At 40.2% G+C, this 17,230-nt stretch overlaps 1 protein-coding gene across 1 annotated transcript in view; it reads left to right on the plus strand.

Moving 5' to 3' along the window:
• KIAA0825 (KIAA0825 ortholog) overlaps window positions 1-17,230 on the plus strand; it is a 353,187-nt gene that overhangs the window by 129,822 nt on the left and 206,135 nt on the right. Inside the window, exon 14 of the mRNA XM_028139797.2 lies at window positions 8,405-8,544. Coding sequence (XP_027995598.2) covers window positions 8,405-8,544 — 140 coding nt within the window. The remainder of the gene's footprint in view (window positions 1-8,404; window positions 8,545-17,230) is intronic.

A 17,230-nucleotide genomic window follows, 5' to 3' on the forward strand; every position in this document is an offset into this window, starting at 1 on the left:
CACTATGGAATTAGATAAATCAATTATGAGATAGCCATACGATTGACTAATGTGGAGTCATTAAAAAGATTGATTTAAAAAAATGTTACATGACAAATCATTGTGATTTATAGTTAAGGGCAAACTGCAGGTTAGTAATTATGACATCATCAAATCTGTCCCAGTTTTTAGAGTGAACTGAATAATAGACTTGCAACAGGCTTCATGTATATTACCTCTCTCAAACCTCACATGGGTCTGTGAGGTAAGCACTCACGTGCTTCTTTGGTGGAGATTGAGGTAATAAGAAGAGAACAAAGCTGGGAGCAGACTCTGAAACTAGGTTTGTCCCCTTTCAAAGCCCAAGCTCCTGACAACTACCCATCCACCTTTCAAAGGGAGAGCAGTTCAAGGGGATGTGAACAGGTGTGCATGGAAAATCTAAGATTGTTAGTTTTCCATTATGTACAGTCTTTTTTTATGGTTCAACTTTACTACATCTTCTAATAGCACCTTTTGCTTTTCCTACACTGAGTTTTCATAGCTGTAATTTTATGTATATTTGTATGATCATTTAAATTATATATGTATTCTTCTCTAAATCCCATAAAAATAGAGACTGGTTTTTGCTTACCATTCTGTCTCCATGGCCTACCACATAGAAATTGCCCAATAAATATTAGTTGAGGAATGAATGAATGAAGGAATAAATGTGTTCAAAGCAGTATTTTATTAGATACTAGAGGTCCAATGCACAACATTCGTGCAAGGGTAGGCCTTTGCAGCCCCAGCTGCTGGGGCCATCGCAGCCCCACCCCCACCCGCACTCACCTTGGCCTGGTGCTGCCCGCATCCACTGCCACACACCCCCCCCCCCCCCCCGGTTCCCCGGTTCTGCAGAGCCCCCTGATCAATCACCCATAGAGGCTGGCCTGGGCCTCCCTTTTTGGGCAATCGCAAAGCCCCCCCATCAACCACCCTCCCACCCCACCCCCGGCCAGTGGTCTGGGCCTCCCTCTGTGGGGCAATCAGGGGGCGATGGCGGCCCCCCAACCAATTGCATCGCATCCCCCTTGGCTGGCCTGGCGCCAGTGCGTGCCATAGTGTGGTCATCCCGGCAGTCGTTCTGCTGTTAGGCCGTTGGTCAATTTGCATATTATGCTTTTATTATAGATTACCATATTAATTGGTACATTTAGCTATTTTCACACATTTGATCTGAGTGGTAAAGCTCAGTCATGGGAAGCATGGTCTTATTGAGGAGGTGGCTTCTAGTATCCTGAAGAGAGAACATCTGGGAGGAGGATGAAAAAAGAGCTTTGCTCTCCCAGCTGCTGCTGACAGCTGTTCCCCAGGACTGAGGAAGAGAGCTTAGAGAGCTTACAGTCTGATGAGGTGCCAAGCTTTGACATGGAGCCAACAGGCAGGGGAGAAGTAATGAGAGCTTTTTAACACCAAACCTCTTAAGTGGCTGTTCCTGACTGTGGATGGACAAGCAGCTGGATCTTTGAAAGGTTTTCAGAGAGAAAGTCACGTGCTTATAGAGCAGTTATTAAAAGAAGTGAATATGTCAAATGAACGAGGTACTGAATGCCCCTGGATATCCTAAGGTTTATATGTATTCATATCTTTTTTCTATTATGGTTTAGAGGTTTTATGTAAATAAGGACACAGCAAAGGAACCAGCAATGAGATAATAGAAGACAACTATAGGTTTTCCCGTGAAACAGATGTGGTTTGTAGATGCATAGTTTTGTAGTCTTGGAAAGTGAGTTAACCTCTGTGAGTTTTAGTTTTCATGTACTATATGAAATTTTATATTTTGGTGAGGAAGTTGAAACATAAATACAATACAATCTTGCTGATCTATTTGAAAACAGCAAGCGATATCATCATGTACTTCTTGCATCTTGAAACATCTTATTTCTTTAACTTCTAAAATACTCTCATGGCAAAGTCGTGAGGATTAAGTGAACTAATGTGCCTACATGGCACTCATCACATAGGTACTTACTAAACAATCAATCAGTATATTGTTTTAGTGAAGAGCTGCATGTTTCAGGAAGTTGCAGATTTTACCAATTATCTAAACATGTCTAAAGGACCCACTACAAATGTGATAAAGTGTAAAAAATATTGAACTGCTTTCTCATGGGCTCTCTGCACTTATCCCAAGTGTGATGCCAGGAGAGATCTTTCATATATATATATATATATATATATATATATATATATATATATGATTTCAGAGAGGAAGGGAGAGGTGGAAACATCAATGATGAGAGAGAATCACTGATGGGCTGCCTCCTACACATCCCCCAGCGGGGGTCAAGCCCGAAACCCAGGCATGTGCCCTTGATGGGAATCAAACCCAGGACCCTTCAGTCTGCAGGCTGATGCTCTAGCCACTAAGCCAAACCAGCTAGGGCAAGGAGAGATCTTTCTTGATCTCCCTGTAACAGGCTATTAATTACCAGTAGATAGGGACCAATAATAGTTAAAAGCTCTACCAAATAACTCTGCTCCTCACAAGGAGAGGCTGAGGTATTCATTAGTGTCCAGGGTCTCAGATGCTAGATTAGCCTTCAGACAGAGTTCAAAACTGATACCTGAAATGTAATATTATTTTAAAAATTAAAATTGGATTTTTAGAAATAGGATATGCTAACTTGTATAACATTAAAGTATGGAGCTAGGGCTATGACTTTTAAGTACTAATATCTTTGGGTGATTTGGGGGAAATGGGGTCATCTCAAGTGAAAAAGGTTAATTTGCTAAAACCAGGAAATACCCTAGGTCTCATAAGTTGAATGCCTACCCTCTAAGTTGTACACCAGATAGTGTAGATACAACCAACTCTGAAAAAAAAAAGAGACTCTTTGAGTGTCAGTCTACCTTATTAATAACCTTTTGCACTCGGATGTCGAGTGTGACTCGACACTGTTAGCATTAGAATACAGGAATCGAGAAAAAAGCAAGCGAGTGCAAAGGGTTAAACAAAGTATTTAAAATCAAGTCAGATCCTCTGTATAAACATTCAAGCGATTTTCTGTTTAATTTCTGTTTATTGAGTCATATTTAATTATAAAGCTCAGAGAGACTTGGCTATACCCATTATAGAGATTAAAATATATTCAAACATTTCCAATGCTATAACCACATATAATTTACACAATCTTGGTTAAAGTGATAAAATATTTTGGGTTTTCCCCCCATTAACTTTTTTCTTGGGTACTAAAGCTATTTTCTTGAAAAAAAGATGACAAATTTGCTTTAGAGATCTGTCTTTACTTATTTCCCTAGAAAGATTCTAAAGAATTAGTTTTGGAAAGCCAAGAGTAGTAATAGTAATTCCGGGGCTTCTCCTCCACTTTTATTTTCCCACTTTAGGGCTTTTACTCTTAGTTTATCTTTAGTTATGCCCTTGCCTTTGTTCTCTGAATCATGTAACTTATGGTCTCTGGTATAAATTTGGCCCAGTAATCCCTGACAGGAACCATCTGGTTGAAATCAGTCCCTAGATACCTTGAATAATATGTCTCCAATTTGGGAATAAGCCTTGAGACCACAAACTTGATTTTGGGTCAAAAGCATGGTATCTTCAATCAGAAGATGAAATAGAGCCAAACATCCTCAATGCTGGAAAATACAACTGACCCATCAAATAACAACCAGGTTGAATGGACAGAAACCTGGAGTAGTGGAATGAGCATAGGTTTTAAAGTCAGAAAGACCTGGGTTCAAAGTCCAGCAGCCACATTTATTAGCCAAATGAACTTGAACTCGTTTCTCAAAAATCCTGAAACAAGGATTAAGTAAGATGAATACTAAGTGTCTCCACTCATGTGGATTTCCCCAAGAAACGGACACTGACACACGGATTTAAGAGACAGTAATTTATCTTCTAAGTGGAGAAAACACTGGAAGGGGAGTGAGTAAATGAGACAAAGGGAGAGAGGAAAGGAAGATTAGTATAATCAAGCCAACTACCAAGGAGTAACCAGAACTTAAACCTTCTGGGGAAATTCTTGAAACCAGTGGGAAATTCACATCTCAGAGTCATCCCACCAAAGGAGCAAGGATGCTGAGATACTTATACAGCAATTTTCATATGTTTTTGGTTGAGAGTTTCCCTGGGGTGTTAATTTGCTGGTTCTTCCAGCCTGTTTTCCTGGAAGGTAGAGAAATACAGGTTCTTATAGTCAGAAGTCAGGCCAGTGTCTGTAGTAGTCAAGGCAAGAGAATGTGGGGAAATTGACCTCTGCTTTGGTCTCTCCCTTGCACCATGGAAATCCACCCATTCCCCATGTTGAGTTCATTCAGTCCTATCATTGATTCTTCTCAGTGATGGCTGGTCAAAATTTCTTTTAAAAAATTATTACGGTAGAGTTAGTGGGACAAGCTAGAGTATCCCCTGCTGCAATAATTTCAGGATTTGAAAGTGATATTCATTATTACAATCCTCTACCTCTTATTTCAACTTCCCTTTACCATCGGCTAATTTGCGTTGTTGCCCAGTGGAGTCACTGAGACCTTACCTATCAGAATGTAGTTACTTCAGTCACCTAGTTATGGTGATTACCAGTCATGAAAGCAAAAGGGAGAATCCCTTGAATTACAGACATACTCCTTCCTAATCACCTTATGATAGCTTGTCATGATAATTAGGGTTAATCTAGCTTCTCATGATAATTAAGGTTAATCACCCTTGCCCATATAGTAACTCCTTTCTTTGCCCCCATAGACTGCTGGCATGGGAAGCCAACAATGCCTGAATGGCAACTATAACTTAAGTGTAGTGGAATCATTAATGTTCCCCTGATAGAGGACCACCACAGAACCAGGACCTCCACTCCTGCAATACCCACAGGGCTTACACACATTCCCCAAGTGGATCAGCAGGAGCACTGGTGAGAGTTGCCCCTTCTATTTTCACGTGTTGGCTCCCTGGCAGTTTATCTATTGGGAACATAATATCACATAATGACTTATGGTTCAAAGTAAATATCAAATCCGAAAGCAGAGTGCCCTAATACCACAGGATGCCATCCCCAAGCTGTGCATTTCAGAGTGCATTCCAAGGTTCTACTAGTTTGGCAGCTTCTGTGTGATACATATATATGGTAGGATCAATGAATCCCATGGTCATGTGATCTGAGCAGTAAGGCTTCTCATCTTGCAGTGAGAACTCAGGCTAGTGTGCACTAAGAGAACTAAGATTTTTAAAACCTTTCTATTGCAGTATGAATACATATTTTTAAATTGCAGAAATTACAAGTAAAGTAAACACACCTGAAGACAGCTAAGATTTTCCTTGATGCTTCTATAAAAGTAATTTGTTAGTTTCATAAACCAATAATGATTGAATCTCATTATTATATCACTGCTTACTACCTGGATTTAAAAAATTCTTTAGGTCAATTCATTCCCTAGAAATGTTGTACTTATTAGAGTATAAGTCTAATATAACCCAGTCATAAATTCATCCTGTCTCCCAATACAAGATTTATACATTTCAGTGGATTTATACATTTTTGTCCTCTTCTTTGTATTATAGTAAAATTCAGCATGTACACATTTGATACATATATAAATATATATAAAATTCCTCTTTCTGTCATTTTTTGGTGAGGCTAATCTCACTTTCACAGCTCCACCAGCTCAAAGGATGAGGGAACATATGCTTCTCCATATGCCCAACACAGACTCCTCAACGCATTTATTACTCAGAGCTTGGAGATTGAGGAATCTTTGTAATATTTTATTTTTTCTCATAGTGAGTCATTTTACTGTACATTTCAAAAATCTGTGATAAGTTGAAAGATCCCAGAATTAAGGTACTTTTCAACAAACAGCTTCCCATCTGCCAAATGAGAGGTTTTATTTATAACCAGGTATTCAAATACAGTGGAATGAAATTACACTCAAATTATTTTGCTTTATTACATGTTTAAAGGGCTGAGCATAAACACAAACCCCTCTAATCTATTCTTCACACTGCAGTCAGATCAGGAAACTCATCTGCCTTAAACTCTTCAGTGGGTCCCAAATGCCCACAAATGAGGCCCTCTATGATCTAGCTCCAATCTCTGTCTTCAGATGGTCTCTCAAAGACCCCCTACACCCTTTCTACACTTCATTAAACTGGATCTTTCAATTCATTAAATGTATTCTTAAGTCAGCACTCAACTCAAATAAAATGTGTAGGAAATGTTCAAAAACTAAGTCCATTTTAATACATCACTTACAACCAACATCTACTGAACCCCAAGCAAGTTTCCAGAAGTTAGCACTTGGGATTTAGTAGAGAAATAGGGACAGTGATTGTAAGGATCTGCTTCAGTGTTTCTGTCTGAAGGACTCTCCTAGTGGATCCTTCCCTTAGTACCATATTTGAACTATTGCAAGAGGCAGACCCATTGGGGAACACCCCGGTAATTCAGAGCACCAGAACTGGTGGACTTGGTTCCTCTGCATCAGAGTTAAGTAAATAACTCCCCGCTGCTCTCTTCCCCGCCCACCCAGAGCAGGCGTTTCCATAGCTAACATTGCCCCACCAATTGTCCAAGGAGTTTCCCGGTTTCCAGTGGTGTTTACCGAATCTCACATGGGACGTGCGAGTTGGCCCAAAGTTCAGATACAGGCTGAAGGATTTTGCGCATCATAAGGTTGTGTAATGATCCAAATGCCAAGCCAAGCCAAAGAGTAGGTGCTCTGAAACTTCTTCATTTTTATCTTTGGGTCCTCTCACTGTCGCTTAAACCAGCTTTTTGGCAAAGCATCAAAAAAAGTTGCTTTGCCATTTATGAGCCTTCTTTTCAATCAGCTAGGTTCACTAGTAGATTTGGAGCTAGAAAACAAATTCTTGTGTCCTCACAAGACTTGAATCTGGTAGAGAGAAAAGTTTTACTTGATTAAATAATAAAGAGTTAAAATGTGTATATTTGTCATAAGTGCTATAATTCACAGTGAGATAGACCACTGTGGAGAGAAATGTTTAGTGAAGACTTTACAGAGAAAGCAACATTTCTGCTGTAGATTGAAAGATGGGTAGAGTTAAGTAAAGGATTATTGCAGGGCTGGCAGCCACAGTGGACCCGAATGGGCACAAAGGCTCAGAGTCAGGAAAGGTGATGCCAGGTGGGTCTATCTTTACAAACTTGCACCAGAAAGCACCTCTTATCACAGTGGTTCTCAAATCTTAGCATACATCAGAATCTCCTGCAGAGGGTTGGTTAAAGCACACATTTCTGGAACCCATCTCCAGAATTCAGATGGGACGAGGCCTGGGAATTTGCATTTTTACAGTTTCACAGGTAATGCTCACACTGCTGGTCCAGTTCCCAGGCACATAAACTAATGGTTTAGACTATGTTGATAACTGGATGGTTCACCATTCACCACTCTGTAAATTTCATGTTGAAATGATCCCATAAATTGTTTCTCTTAGCAATACCCTTTGTTCTATCTTTTTTCCACTGTGAAGTTAGGTCCTTTCACTCACATGCTCACATTGCCCAATCACACCTTTTCTTCCCAATGCCACCCTATTCCCACAGTCCTTATGGCTGCAACCAGATTGAGTTTGATCATTTCCTGCCTTTTCGTTGTTGTGGTTGTAAGCTGATTTTAGATGTTGTGACCTTTAGCCAATCTAAACTTTAAGATTTTAGAAGGAAAACATAAATTATGTTATCAGTTTTCAGTTTCTACTTTACTTTCTTATCTCCTGCAGATCCATTAATAAATGAACGTGGTGATATGGTAGGCCTGACTTTGATTTTCTGTCCAACACTGATGATAATTTCCCAAATAGAAGCTTATTTGCCTTGGAATTATTTCTCTTTGATGAAACAATTACCCAAGTTGGTAGCAGTGTTATTGTTAGAGTGGTTCTGATAATTGCATGCTGATTTAAGTCTTTACATATTAAATAATTAGATTATGGTTGACCCTTGACAGAAACTTTGAATTCCTTTAGTTTTATCAGCAATCACGACAAATTACAAAGCAGTCAAAACCCATGGGAACTTCTTGCCATGAATAATGAAAGGAGTTAATAGCACCTAGTAGGCACTCATATAGTTGGTATATGAACAAATAAATGCATTCTAAATAAATGCACAAATGATTTTTATTTGCTTCATGAAACTAAAACAGATATAATTCTGTGGAATATAGGCATGGTGATTTTGTATCAGTTTTAAATTTGGCAGGCTACCAAATGTTAATTTGCTTTTAGCTAGTTGAGATTAAATGTATTCCTTCCCTGAGCAACCCTAAAGTAAGCAAGCATGAAAGCATTTTCCGAGTAATCTTGGAGGAATTGACATTTAAGGGAGTTAGCATTACATCTGTACTTTAAGGCTATTAATTTCATAGATAAATTAACTTCATTACTCCATCTTTATCTTGCATTTGAAAGGACTCCATCAGCTGGACAACTGACAACTGAGGGTCAATTGAAACTGCTGTTCGCCCAGCCAGGTTGTAATTGGAACCTGCTTCTGGAAACTCTACTGCATCAGGATGGGTTTTTGCTGAAAATCTTGCTGAAGAGCTCAAGTGAGTATTTGTAATTATGAAAATGTCCTCAAAAAACCCAGTCATTGTTTGAGTTGAATGAAAATGTTTTTCATACTTGAATGTTGGCAGAGGGATGTAAACCAATTGCACTGTATCAACAGTCAGTGGGGTTAGCAGCAGGCAAAATATTGAATTGCTTTATCAACCTCTGGAAAGATTTTTTTCAGGGAGTCTAAATGAAAGAAAACAATATTTTTATATAATACTATTCTGTCAAAACTACCATTATATAGAAGTATATAAATGTATCAATATCTGGGGTTTAAAATGCCTAAGTAAATTATAGAACACAGTTATATGTTCAAAACAGAAGTCTCAATGAGACCTAAGAGAGAGAGGGAGAGAGAGAAATTACATTAGAACCACACTAGAAATTTCAGTGGTCTTGAAGAGTGCTTATCTATATATAAAAAGAACCAGGGTCGTAACATCCATAACAACTGGAGGCTCGACCGTTCGCCAGGCTGTGCACGCAGCAGGCGAACGGGCTGAACTGCTGACCTCTTGGAGAGAGAGGCGGGGCTGATCAGCAATGGCAGCAGCTGATGGCAAGGCCAGGAGAGAGAAGCAGGGTGATCAGACCCAGCTTCCCTCTCCCTCACCCACAGCCAAGCCTCTCTCTCTCTCCCAGAGGTCAGCAGTTCAGCTGCTCACCAGCAGCCTTGTGCAGCTGCTGATCAGCCCCGCCTCTATGATCAGGTCCCAAGATAGGCCTGGAGATGCTTACTGGCATAGAAACCGACCAATCAGAACCAAATCTGGGTGAATTGCAAGGAGCCAATGACTGCCTAGGAGGTGGAGTTTTTGACGCTCACTGGCATAGAAACCGACCAATCAGAACCAAATCTGGGTGAATTGTGAGGAGCCAATGGCTGCTTATGAGGCGGAGCTTTTGACTGGCATAGCAACCGACCAATCAGAACCAAATCTGGGTGAACTGTGAAGGCAGAACCTAAGGTGGGGGCTGAGGAGGGTTTTTAAGGGAAACAGCTATTTGGTGTAAGGTGTAAGAAAGTGATTCAATTTTTTAATGACCGGTTTGGCAGTATAGTGCATATGGCTGGCTATCAGTCCAGATATAGGCATTATGTGTTTTTGTCTGCGAAGAGCATCTCCTCCTGCTGAAAAAGGCTCCCCCCCCCCCCGCCCATTTAAGCAATCCTATCCTATATAATCTATCTATACTAATAAAAGGGTTATATGCTAATTAGACCAGGTCAACCAGCCATCTTCCAGACATCCGACGTCCTTACAGACAAAGCCATGGTGGTGGCAGCCAAGGCAGAGGCAGTTAGGGGTGATCAGGCTGGCAGGGTAGGGCAGTTGAGGGCAACCAGGCCGGCAGGGGAAGGCAATTAGGGGCAATCATGCAGGCAGGCAGAGGCAGTTAGGGGCGATCAGGCAGGCAGGCAGAAAGGTTAGGGGTGATCAGGCAGGCAGGGGGCAAGGTAGGGGCGATCAGGCTGGCAGGGGGGCAAGGTAGGGGTGATCAAGCCAGCAGGCAGAGGGGCTAGGGGCTATCTGGCAGGCTGGCAGGTGAGTGGTTAGGAGCCAGTCGTCCCTGATTGCAAGAGGGATGTCCCAGATTGGAGAGGGTGCAGGCCAGGCTGAGGAACCCCCTCCATGAACGAATTTCGTGCACCCAGCCTCTAGTGTAACTTATAAACAAGCAAGCTGTTGCTTAAGCCATATCCATTAGGGCATGGAGACATAATCATGGGAAAATTATGAATGGAAATTGAGGAGTAACCGAAGACCATATTTCTCTTAATTAGATTTTTTTCCCTCTGTAAGTACTATTTTAGAAAATGGTTAGTAATATTATGCCAATCTAACATTATATCCTACTGCTCTCCTGCTACACCTGTGAAGAGTTTTCTAACCATTTTCACATATCCCTACACATTTCTCCTTCTATATCACACGAGGCCAGATTGATTTTATCAATCACTAGTTTCACTTTCGGTTTCCCAAATCAAAATAGTTTTTTTCTCTAGTTCCCCAACACTAGGACCAAATCCATGTCCTTCAGCCATTCAGAAGTGATCCAACCCTAGTTTTCTAACCTTGTTTCCCACTATTTTCTTGTTCTCGTTCTCTCTCTCTCTCTCTCTCTCTCTCTCTCTCTCTCTCTCTCTTTCTCTCTCTCATACACACACACACACCCACCCACCCACACACACACACACTTCAGCCATTGTCCCAAAGACCCAGGCACATGTTCCCTGTACAAATGGCTCACCCATGTTTCCTAATTGACTCACCATAGATGACTTGGTTTCCACCAGTCTGCAAGGACCAGCTGATGTTCCAGACTTTTTAAGGCTACAGTTCACACTGATCTCTTCTTTGCACTTCACAGTATCCATTACCTTCGCTTCTTATTTGCTCTTAGCACATTCTGTCTTATATTCTTAGTCTACTTGTATATGAGTGAGGCAAATGTCACCAGGTACAGAAATGAGGTCTAACATTCCCCTGTCCAAATCACTCTAATCATTTCCGGGAATTTTTTGGTTTCGCAGATCTGCTCAGGACCAGTTTCCGATGTTTTTCTCTCCCACCCATCTTGATGTTTGCTTCCCAGAAGCCACTTAGGGGAGGTGCCTCACTGCTGAGCCCTTGTGAGGATATTGCTTCTCCCATGGTGCTCTCAAATCCTTAAAATTTGTGGTGTCTGTGTCACCACAGCATCTCAAGCTTCACTGTTTTTCACGCACAAGTTTGGAAATGACCTGAATCAGACCTTATTCCCTTTGAACCCCAAGCAATACTGTTTGGGGCTTACATCTCCCAGGTTCACTTGGAAGCCATCTCTTTGGCTTCAGCTGTAATTCCACTCTTTCAAAGGGAAGACAGGTGCTTCCCCAAGTAGCCAACATTTATTGTTGACTTGTTTAGGTGTCAGGCACTGTGCTAAGCACTTTACATTTGTTATCTAATTTGATTCTTATCATTCCTATATAATAAAAGGGTAATATGCAAATTGTCCCCTCGACCGGAGTTCCACCAGAGTTCGACCAGGGTGCGGGGCCAGCCCACCAACCACCTGGGTCCCTCCCCTGGTCGTCCCTGCCCTTGATTCCCACCCCCATTGGAGGTGGGGATGGCCGGCCAACCTCCCGAATCCTTCCTCCCTCCCTCCTCCCTCCCCCCCGCAGCCTGCCCGGCCTGATTAGCCCCAATCAGGGCAGGCCGGCTGGCCCCCACCCAAGCACAAATTCGTGCACTGGGCCTCTAGTAACCTTATAAAGTATATACTATTGTTAAAAATAATGGCATTAGAGATTAAGATAATGTTACTTGCCCAGAGACACAGACAGCTGATAGATAAATGGTGGATAGACCTGGATTTTGAACCAAGCCAGCGCTTTCTGCCCCCTGCCCTTCCTATACAAATACTTACACATATTAAATCCTGGAGTGGGTGAGGAGTATCAGGAATAACTGCAATCTGTCTGCTCTCAGGTTGGATCAACCAGGACACTCTGATACATGTGTATTTAACTGGTCTTTCCAGGTGGAAAGTCAGGTCCACGCAGAGATTTTTATATTCTTCCTCAAACTAGAACAGTGCTTTTTATAGGGAAAGTCCAGTCAGTGATCAGTTAGGACATAAACTATGAAACAAGGTGGCTACGTGACATGGATAGTCTCTGACACCGCTGGAGAGTTACTCTAAGAGAATTGTTGAGACTCGTGGGCCTGGTCCCAGAAGAAAAATGGCCTCCTATTGATAGAGTTATATAGAATGGCCTAGAAAATCAATTGAGATCAAACCTTTACATTATACTGATATAGCCACTAAGTAGAGGAAGAATGATTGTAGTTATGAATATTTAACCATGTTTTCCTACAAATAAATTCCACATTTACTTATCAAAAGTATTAGATCCACTTTCTGGTATGTATGAGAGACTTCAGTTGTCAAAGGTACCATATAATACCACCTTCAGTTTGGTTCTTAGAGGGTACACATGTGTATTTACCCAATCTGCTCAAATACCCATCATTTTTAACAAATTCTATTGGGTGTTTGATTAGGGTTACATAGCTGCTCTGGTATTGTCTTGTATTGAATTCATTAGCTACTTTAAATACTAAAAGGATGAAGTGACAGAATTTGCTAATCAATTGATTGACTGACTTATTAAGTTCTAGTGGAAGCCTTGTCACTTTAAGTTAGAAACAATATACTCATGGAATCCTGTTAACCAGACAAAGATGGAAATTATTATGTAATAAAAATGAGTTTGTGAAAATTTTCAGAAATTTTCTTTCATTTGTTTAGAAGTCTCAGAGTATTTCAGAACACCATTTGGTAATTTAGAAGTTTAATCATATTTTTAGGAAAGCAAAATTTTAGAATAAAATATGCTGAATTTGGTGCTTCAAGCAACCTAATTATCAGCTTTCTTTTTTTATGGGAGAGTTTTTCTTTATAAATAGTGTCTTTTCAGTCTAAGTGATAAAATTTAACTTTGTGTTAAATTGGTTCATGAATAAGAATAAAGAGATTTAAGCAGATTTTTATTATACATATTTTAAAACAAGGTCCTCTTCATTCACTAAACAGTTATTAAATTCTGTTAGGTACAAAAATTTTTTGATAGACAACCATACAATAAAGATGAAAACATGGGTTTTATCTTTTAGTTAAAGTGATATCTGTAGCTTTTGGAATGGCTCTATGAAAGTGATTTATCAGAATTTCTATTTATTTTAAAAGAAAGAGCAGAACATTTATGGAAAGACTATCTTGTAATATGAGGTGCAACTTCACTGAGGATCAGAAAATTGCCAAATTAAATAAATGAATTGTGAAATTTTAATTTATAATATATGCTTCATAGGCTGCAGCTCCTAGGAAGTAGAATCATGTTTTTGCCATGGATAATAATTCCATGTGTAAATGCAGTATTTTGAGGGAACGCTTACACTGCTAAAACTTGATAAAAATAAACTGATTTCACGTGGTAGGTGGTTTATAACATTCGTTGGCTACAGTTCAGTTGGCATGAGAAGGTAAATGTTGGTTTCATTTTTAAATTGGGCCCCCTTAAATTTAAAGAGAAAATCTCTTAACTACAAATGTTTATAGAAGACTTTAAAATTGTAAGACACTATTGTGGATTACTGACTTTAAAAACCCAGGGCAATTGTTTTGGTAATTGCCTCACTGAGGCCACATGGCTTAAGCAGTTTCTTACATGTGGCATCAAAGGAACAAATATTTGGCAAATTTCCCAATTGTTAGCAGGTGGCCTTTTCCTGTTAGTGACATTTGAATGAAGTGTGACTAACATTCTTTCCTTTGCCCATGGCCCCAAGAATGATTTCCAGTGAAAACTTCTTGGCTTCTTGTAATGTGCAGTTGTAATATAATAACAACAAACTAGCAAATACATAATATTTAACATGTTCCAGACATTGTTTCTAAGTGCCTTAAATGTGTTCACTCACTGAATCCTCACAATTCTGTGTAGTAGGTACAGTGGTCATTTCCATTTCACAGATGAGGAATCTGAGACACATAGAACTTAAGTCAGTTAACTAAGTCACATAGCTCTTAAGTGGCACAGAAAGATGCAAACCAGACCGCTGGCTTCCAGAGACTTCTTTCACCCACCACACCATGCAGCATGCAGGTAGAGCCACAGAACATTTACCAAATCGCACGTTGCGCAATTCATGGGAGGTATCAGGAACCTCTAAAATGGATCATTTTGATGGTACATTTTGTACTTTCAAACTTATAACAAAATGCCTAAAAATAATCAAGAAACAGAGCAGCAGAAAATTCTTGCTAAAGGGCTGCTATCCCTACCAAGCGGTGATTGATGTAAAATGAATAAATCAATTCAAATTCTCTTATGCTATAGTTAATATTTTCCTGATCGTTTGAGTCGTGAGAGGCATGTTATGAATGAAGCTTGGGATTCTTGACTTTCAAGTACGCACAAACAGACCACCTGGGGGAGCTGGTTAAAATGAAAGGTTCTGACCCAATAGGTGGGCCTGAGATTCTGCATTGCTAACAAGCTCCCGGGTTGTGCTGCTCCTGCTGCTGTTGGTCCCTGGACCCCCTTTTGAGTAGCAAGGTCATCAAACAAAGTATCTGTTTCTATAAAAGGCAAAAGAATTGAGTATGTGTTTTGTCCTTCCAGTGTATTATAGACTTTTAGAGACACAATTTACTTAAGACTATTTCTAAATCATTTTATCAGGAAATTCACAGCAGTCAGAAAGCACAGTCTTATTCAAATACAGATCTGATTATGTCATTCCCCTGCTGAAAACCTTTTGAGGCTGCCCACTACTGATCCAATAAGGACCCTAATCCTTGAGGTAGGAGCAATGCCCGCGGTGCCCTGGCCTTGGGCGATGTGTTCACCATATTGTGTCCTGTTGCCCCAGCTTAGCATGCTCCAGCTCAAGCACATGGTGGTCTAGGTTGTGCATTCTAGATGTACCAGTTAATAATGCGGATTTTTTCCAATAGATGGAGTTACACATATGTTGATATATATGTGATTTGATATGTATGCTATTTTGTTGTATTAACAGCAAGCTTCAAAACTTCATATGTCAAATTTGCTGAAAGTGTTAACATCATAGATATTTTTACGCTTAAAAATGTCGAATTTCATGCCAAAAAAAAGAGCATTTGCGGGAAGTTTTGATTCATTACTTTATTTTGAAGAAAAAGTTATCGTGTACTTCGGGAAGCTTATGGTGAACATGCTCCATCTCAAGATACTTGTGAACGCTGGTTTAAACACTTTAAAAGTGATGATTTTGATTTGAAAGACAAAGAATGTCCAGGTCAACTGAAAAAAAGTTTGAAGACCAACAATTACAAGCATTATTGGATGAAGATGCGTGTCAAACTCAAAAACAACTTGCAGAAAGATTAAACGTTGCTCAGCAAACAATTTCTGATCATTTACAAGCAATGGGAAAGATTTTAAAGGAAGGAAAATGGGTGCCACATCAACTGAACGAAAGACAAATGGAAAACTGAAAAGTCATCAGTAAAATGTTGCTTCAACGGCACGAAAGAAAGTCTTTTTTGCAATGAATTGTGACTAGTGATGAAAAGTGGATTTATTTTGAGAATCCCAAATGCACAAAATCCTGGGTTGATCCAGGTAAACCATCAACATCGACTGCAAGACCAAATCGCTTCGGAAAGAAGACAATGCTCTGTGTTTGGTGGGATCAGGAAGATGCGGTGTATTATGAGCTTCTAAAACCAGGTGAAACCGTTAATACTGATTGCTACCGACAACAAATAATCAATTTGAACCATAAAATGACCAGAGTGTGCCAGAAAGCACGGCAAAGTAATTTTGCTTCGTGATAATGCACCATCACACACTTCAAAACCAGTTAAAGACACATTAAAAGATCTTGCCTGGGAAGTATTAACCCACCCGCTGTATTCACCAGACCTTGCTCCTTCAGATTACCACTTGTTCTGATGGATGGCACACGCACTTTCTGAGCAGCACTTCAAAACGTATGAAGAAGAGGAAAATTGGGTCTCTGAATGGTTTGCCTCAAAACAAGAAAAGTTCTATTGGGACGGTATCCACAAATTACCTGAAAGATGGGGGAAATGTGTAGCTAGTGATGGACATTACTTTGAATAACGCACTTTTGATGTTTCTCTTGAAATTATCGTGTTTTCTTTGATTACAAAATCCGCCATTATTAACTGGTACACCTATCTTTATATCAGCAATGTCACTCAGAAATGTCTTGAGGAAAAAGGCAGCTACTCGAGCACCAATGAGCATTCAATTGTCCCACATATGTGCCAAATTCTTCCCATGTGCAGAACATTTGAAATGTTGTGTAAGGGCATCTAGAATCTTCTCACCCACCATATTTTGGAGTAGCATGTCTCAAGACCCATCAGCTGTATTCTATCTGAACTTTATTTATGGACACTGAAATTTGAATTCACATGGTTTTTGCATGTCTCAAAGCATATTATATTTCAAATGTATTTTCACCATTTAAGAACCATTCTTAGCTGTGGACCATAAAAAAAGCAGGTGGCAGGCTTGATTTGTCGACTGGGCTGTAGTTGCCAACCCTTGTTCTAGAGAATTGTGCAGCACCCAGGCTCCCAGGTGGTTTTCTCACTTCTCTGCAGTGTGGTCACTTGGAAAGGAGGCCTGCACACACCCCAGCATGGAGCTTTCGCTTCTCTCCCAAGGCCTGGGCAGGCATTCCACTAGACAGACAGGCTTGGTCTCTTCCTACAGAAGGGATTTCTCTTTGAAATAGCCTTGCCTCAAAACTCACCTCTTACTCTTTAGGGCTGCAGCTGCAGAATTTGGACCAATTAGTCCACCCATGCTTAGTGGTCATCAGGCATTGTCTGCAGTACCATGGTCTTTCTTGGCACAAAGTGTTTACAGGGTTATTGCCCACTTAAGAGTCAACACAGAGAAAAGTGATAACGATATTCAGTAGAAATGAGGCCATACCTTGCTTAAACAAACTAGGTATGTCTGACTTGGAGAAGAAAAGACTAGAGGAGGCAAGATAGCTGTCTTCAAATATTTAGTTTTCTTGTAAAAAAAACAAACAAAAGAACAAAATAGGCTGTCCAACTCAGCAAATGGACGTGCTTAGGAACAAGTTAGAAGGA

Source organism: Eptesicus fuscus, chromosome 4 (assembly GCF_027574615.1).
Source record: "Eptesicus fuscus isolate TK198812 chromosome 4, DD_ASM_mEF_20220401, whole genome shotgun sequence".
In the NCBI taxonomy this organism is placed as follows: domain Eukaryota; kingdom Metazoa; phylum Chordata; class Mammalia; order Chiroptera; family Vespertilionidae; genus Eptesicus; species Eptesicus fuscus.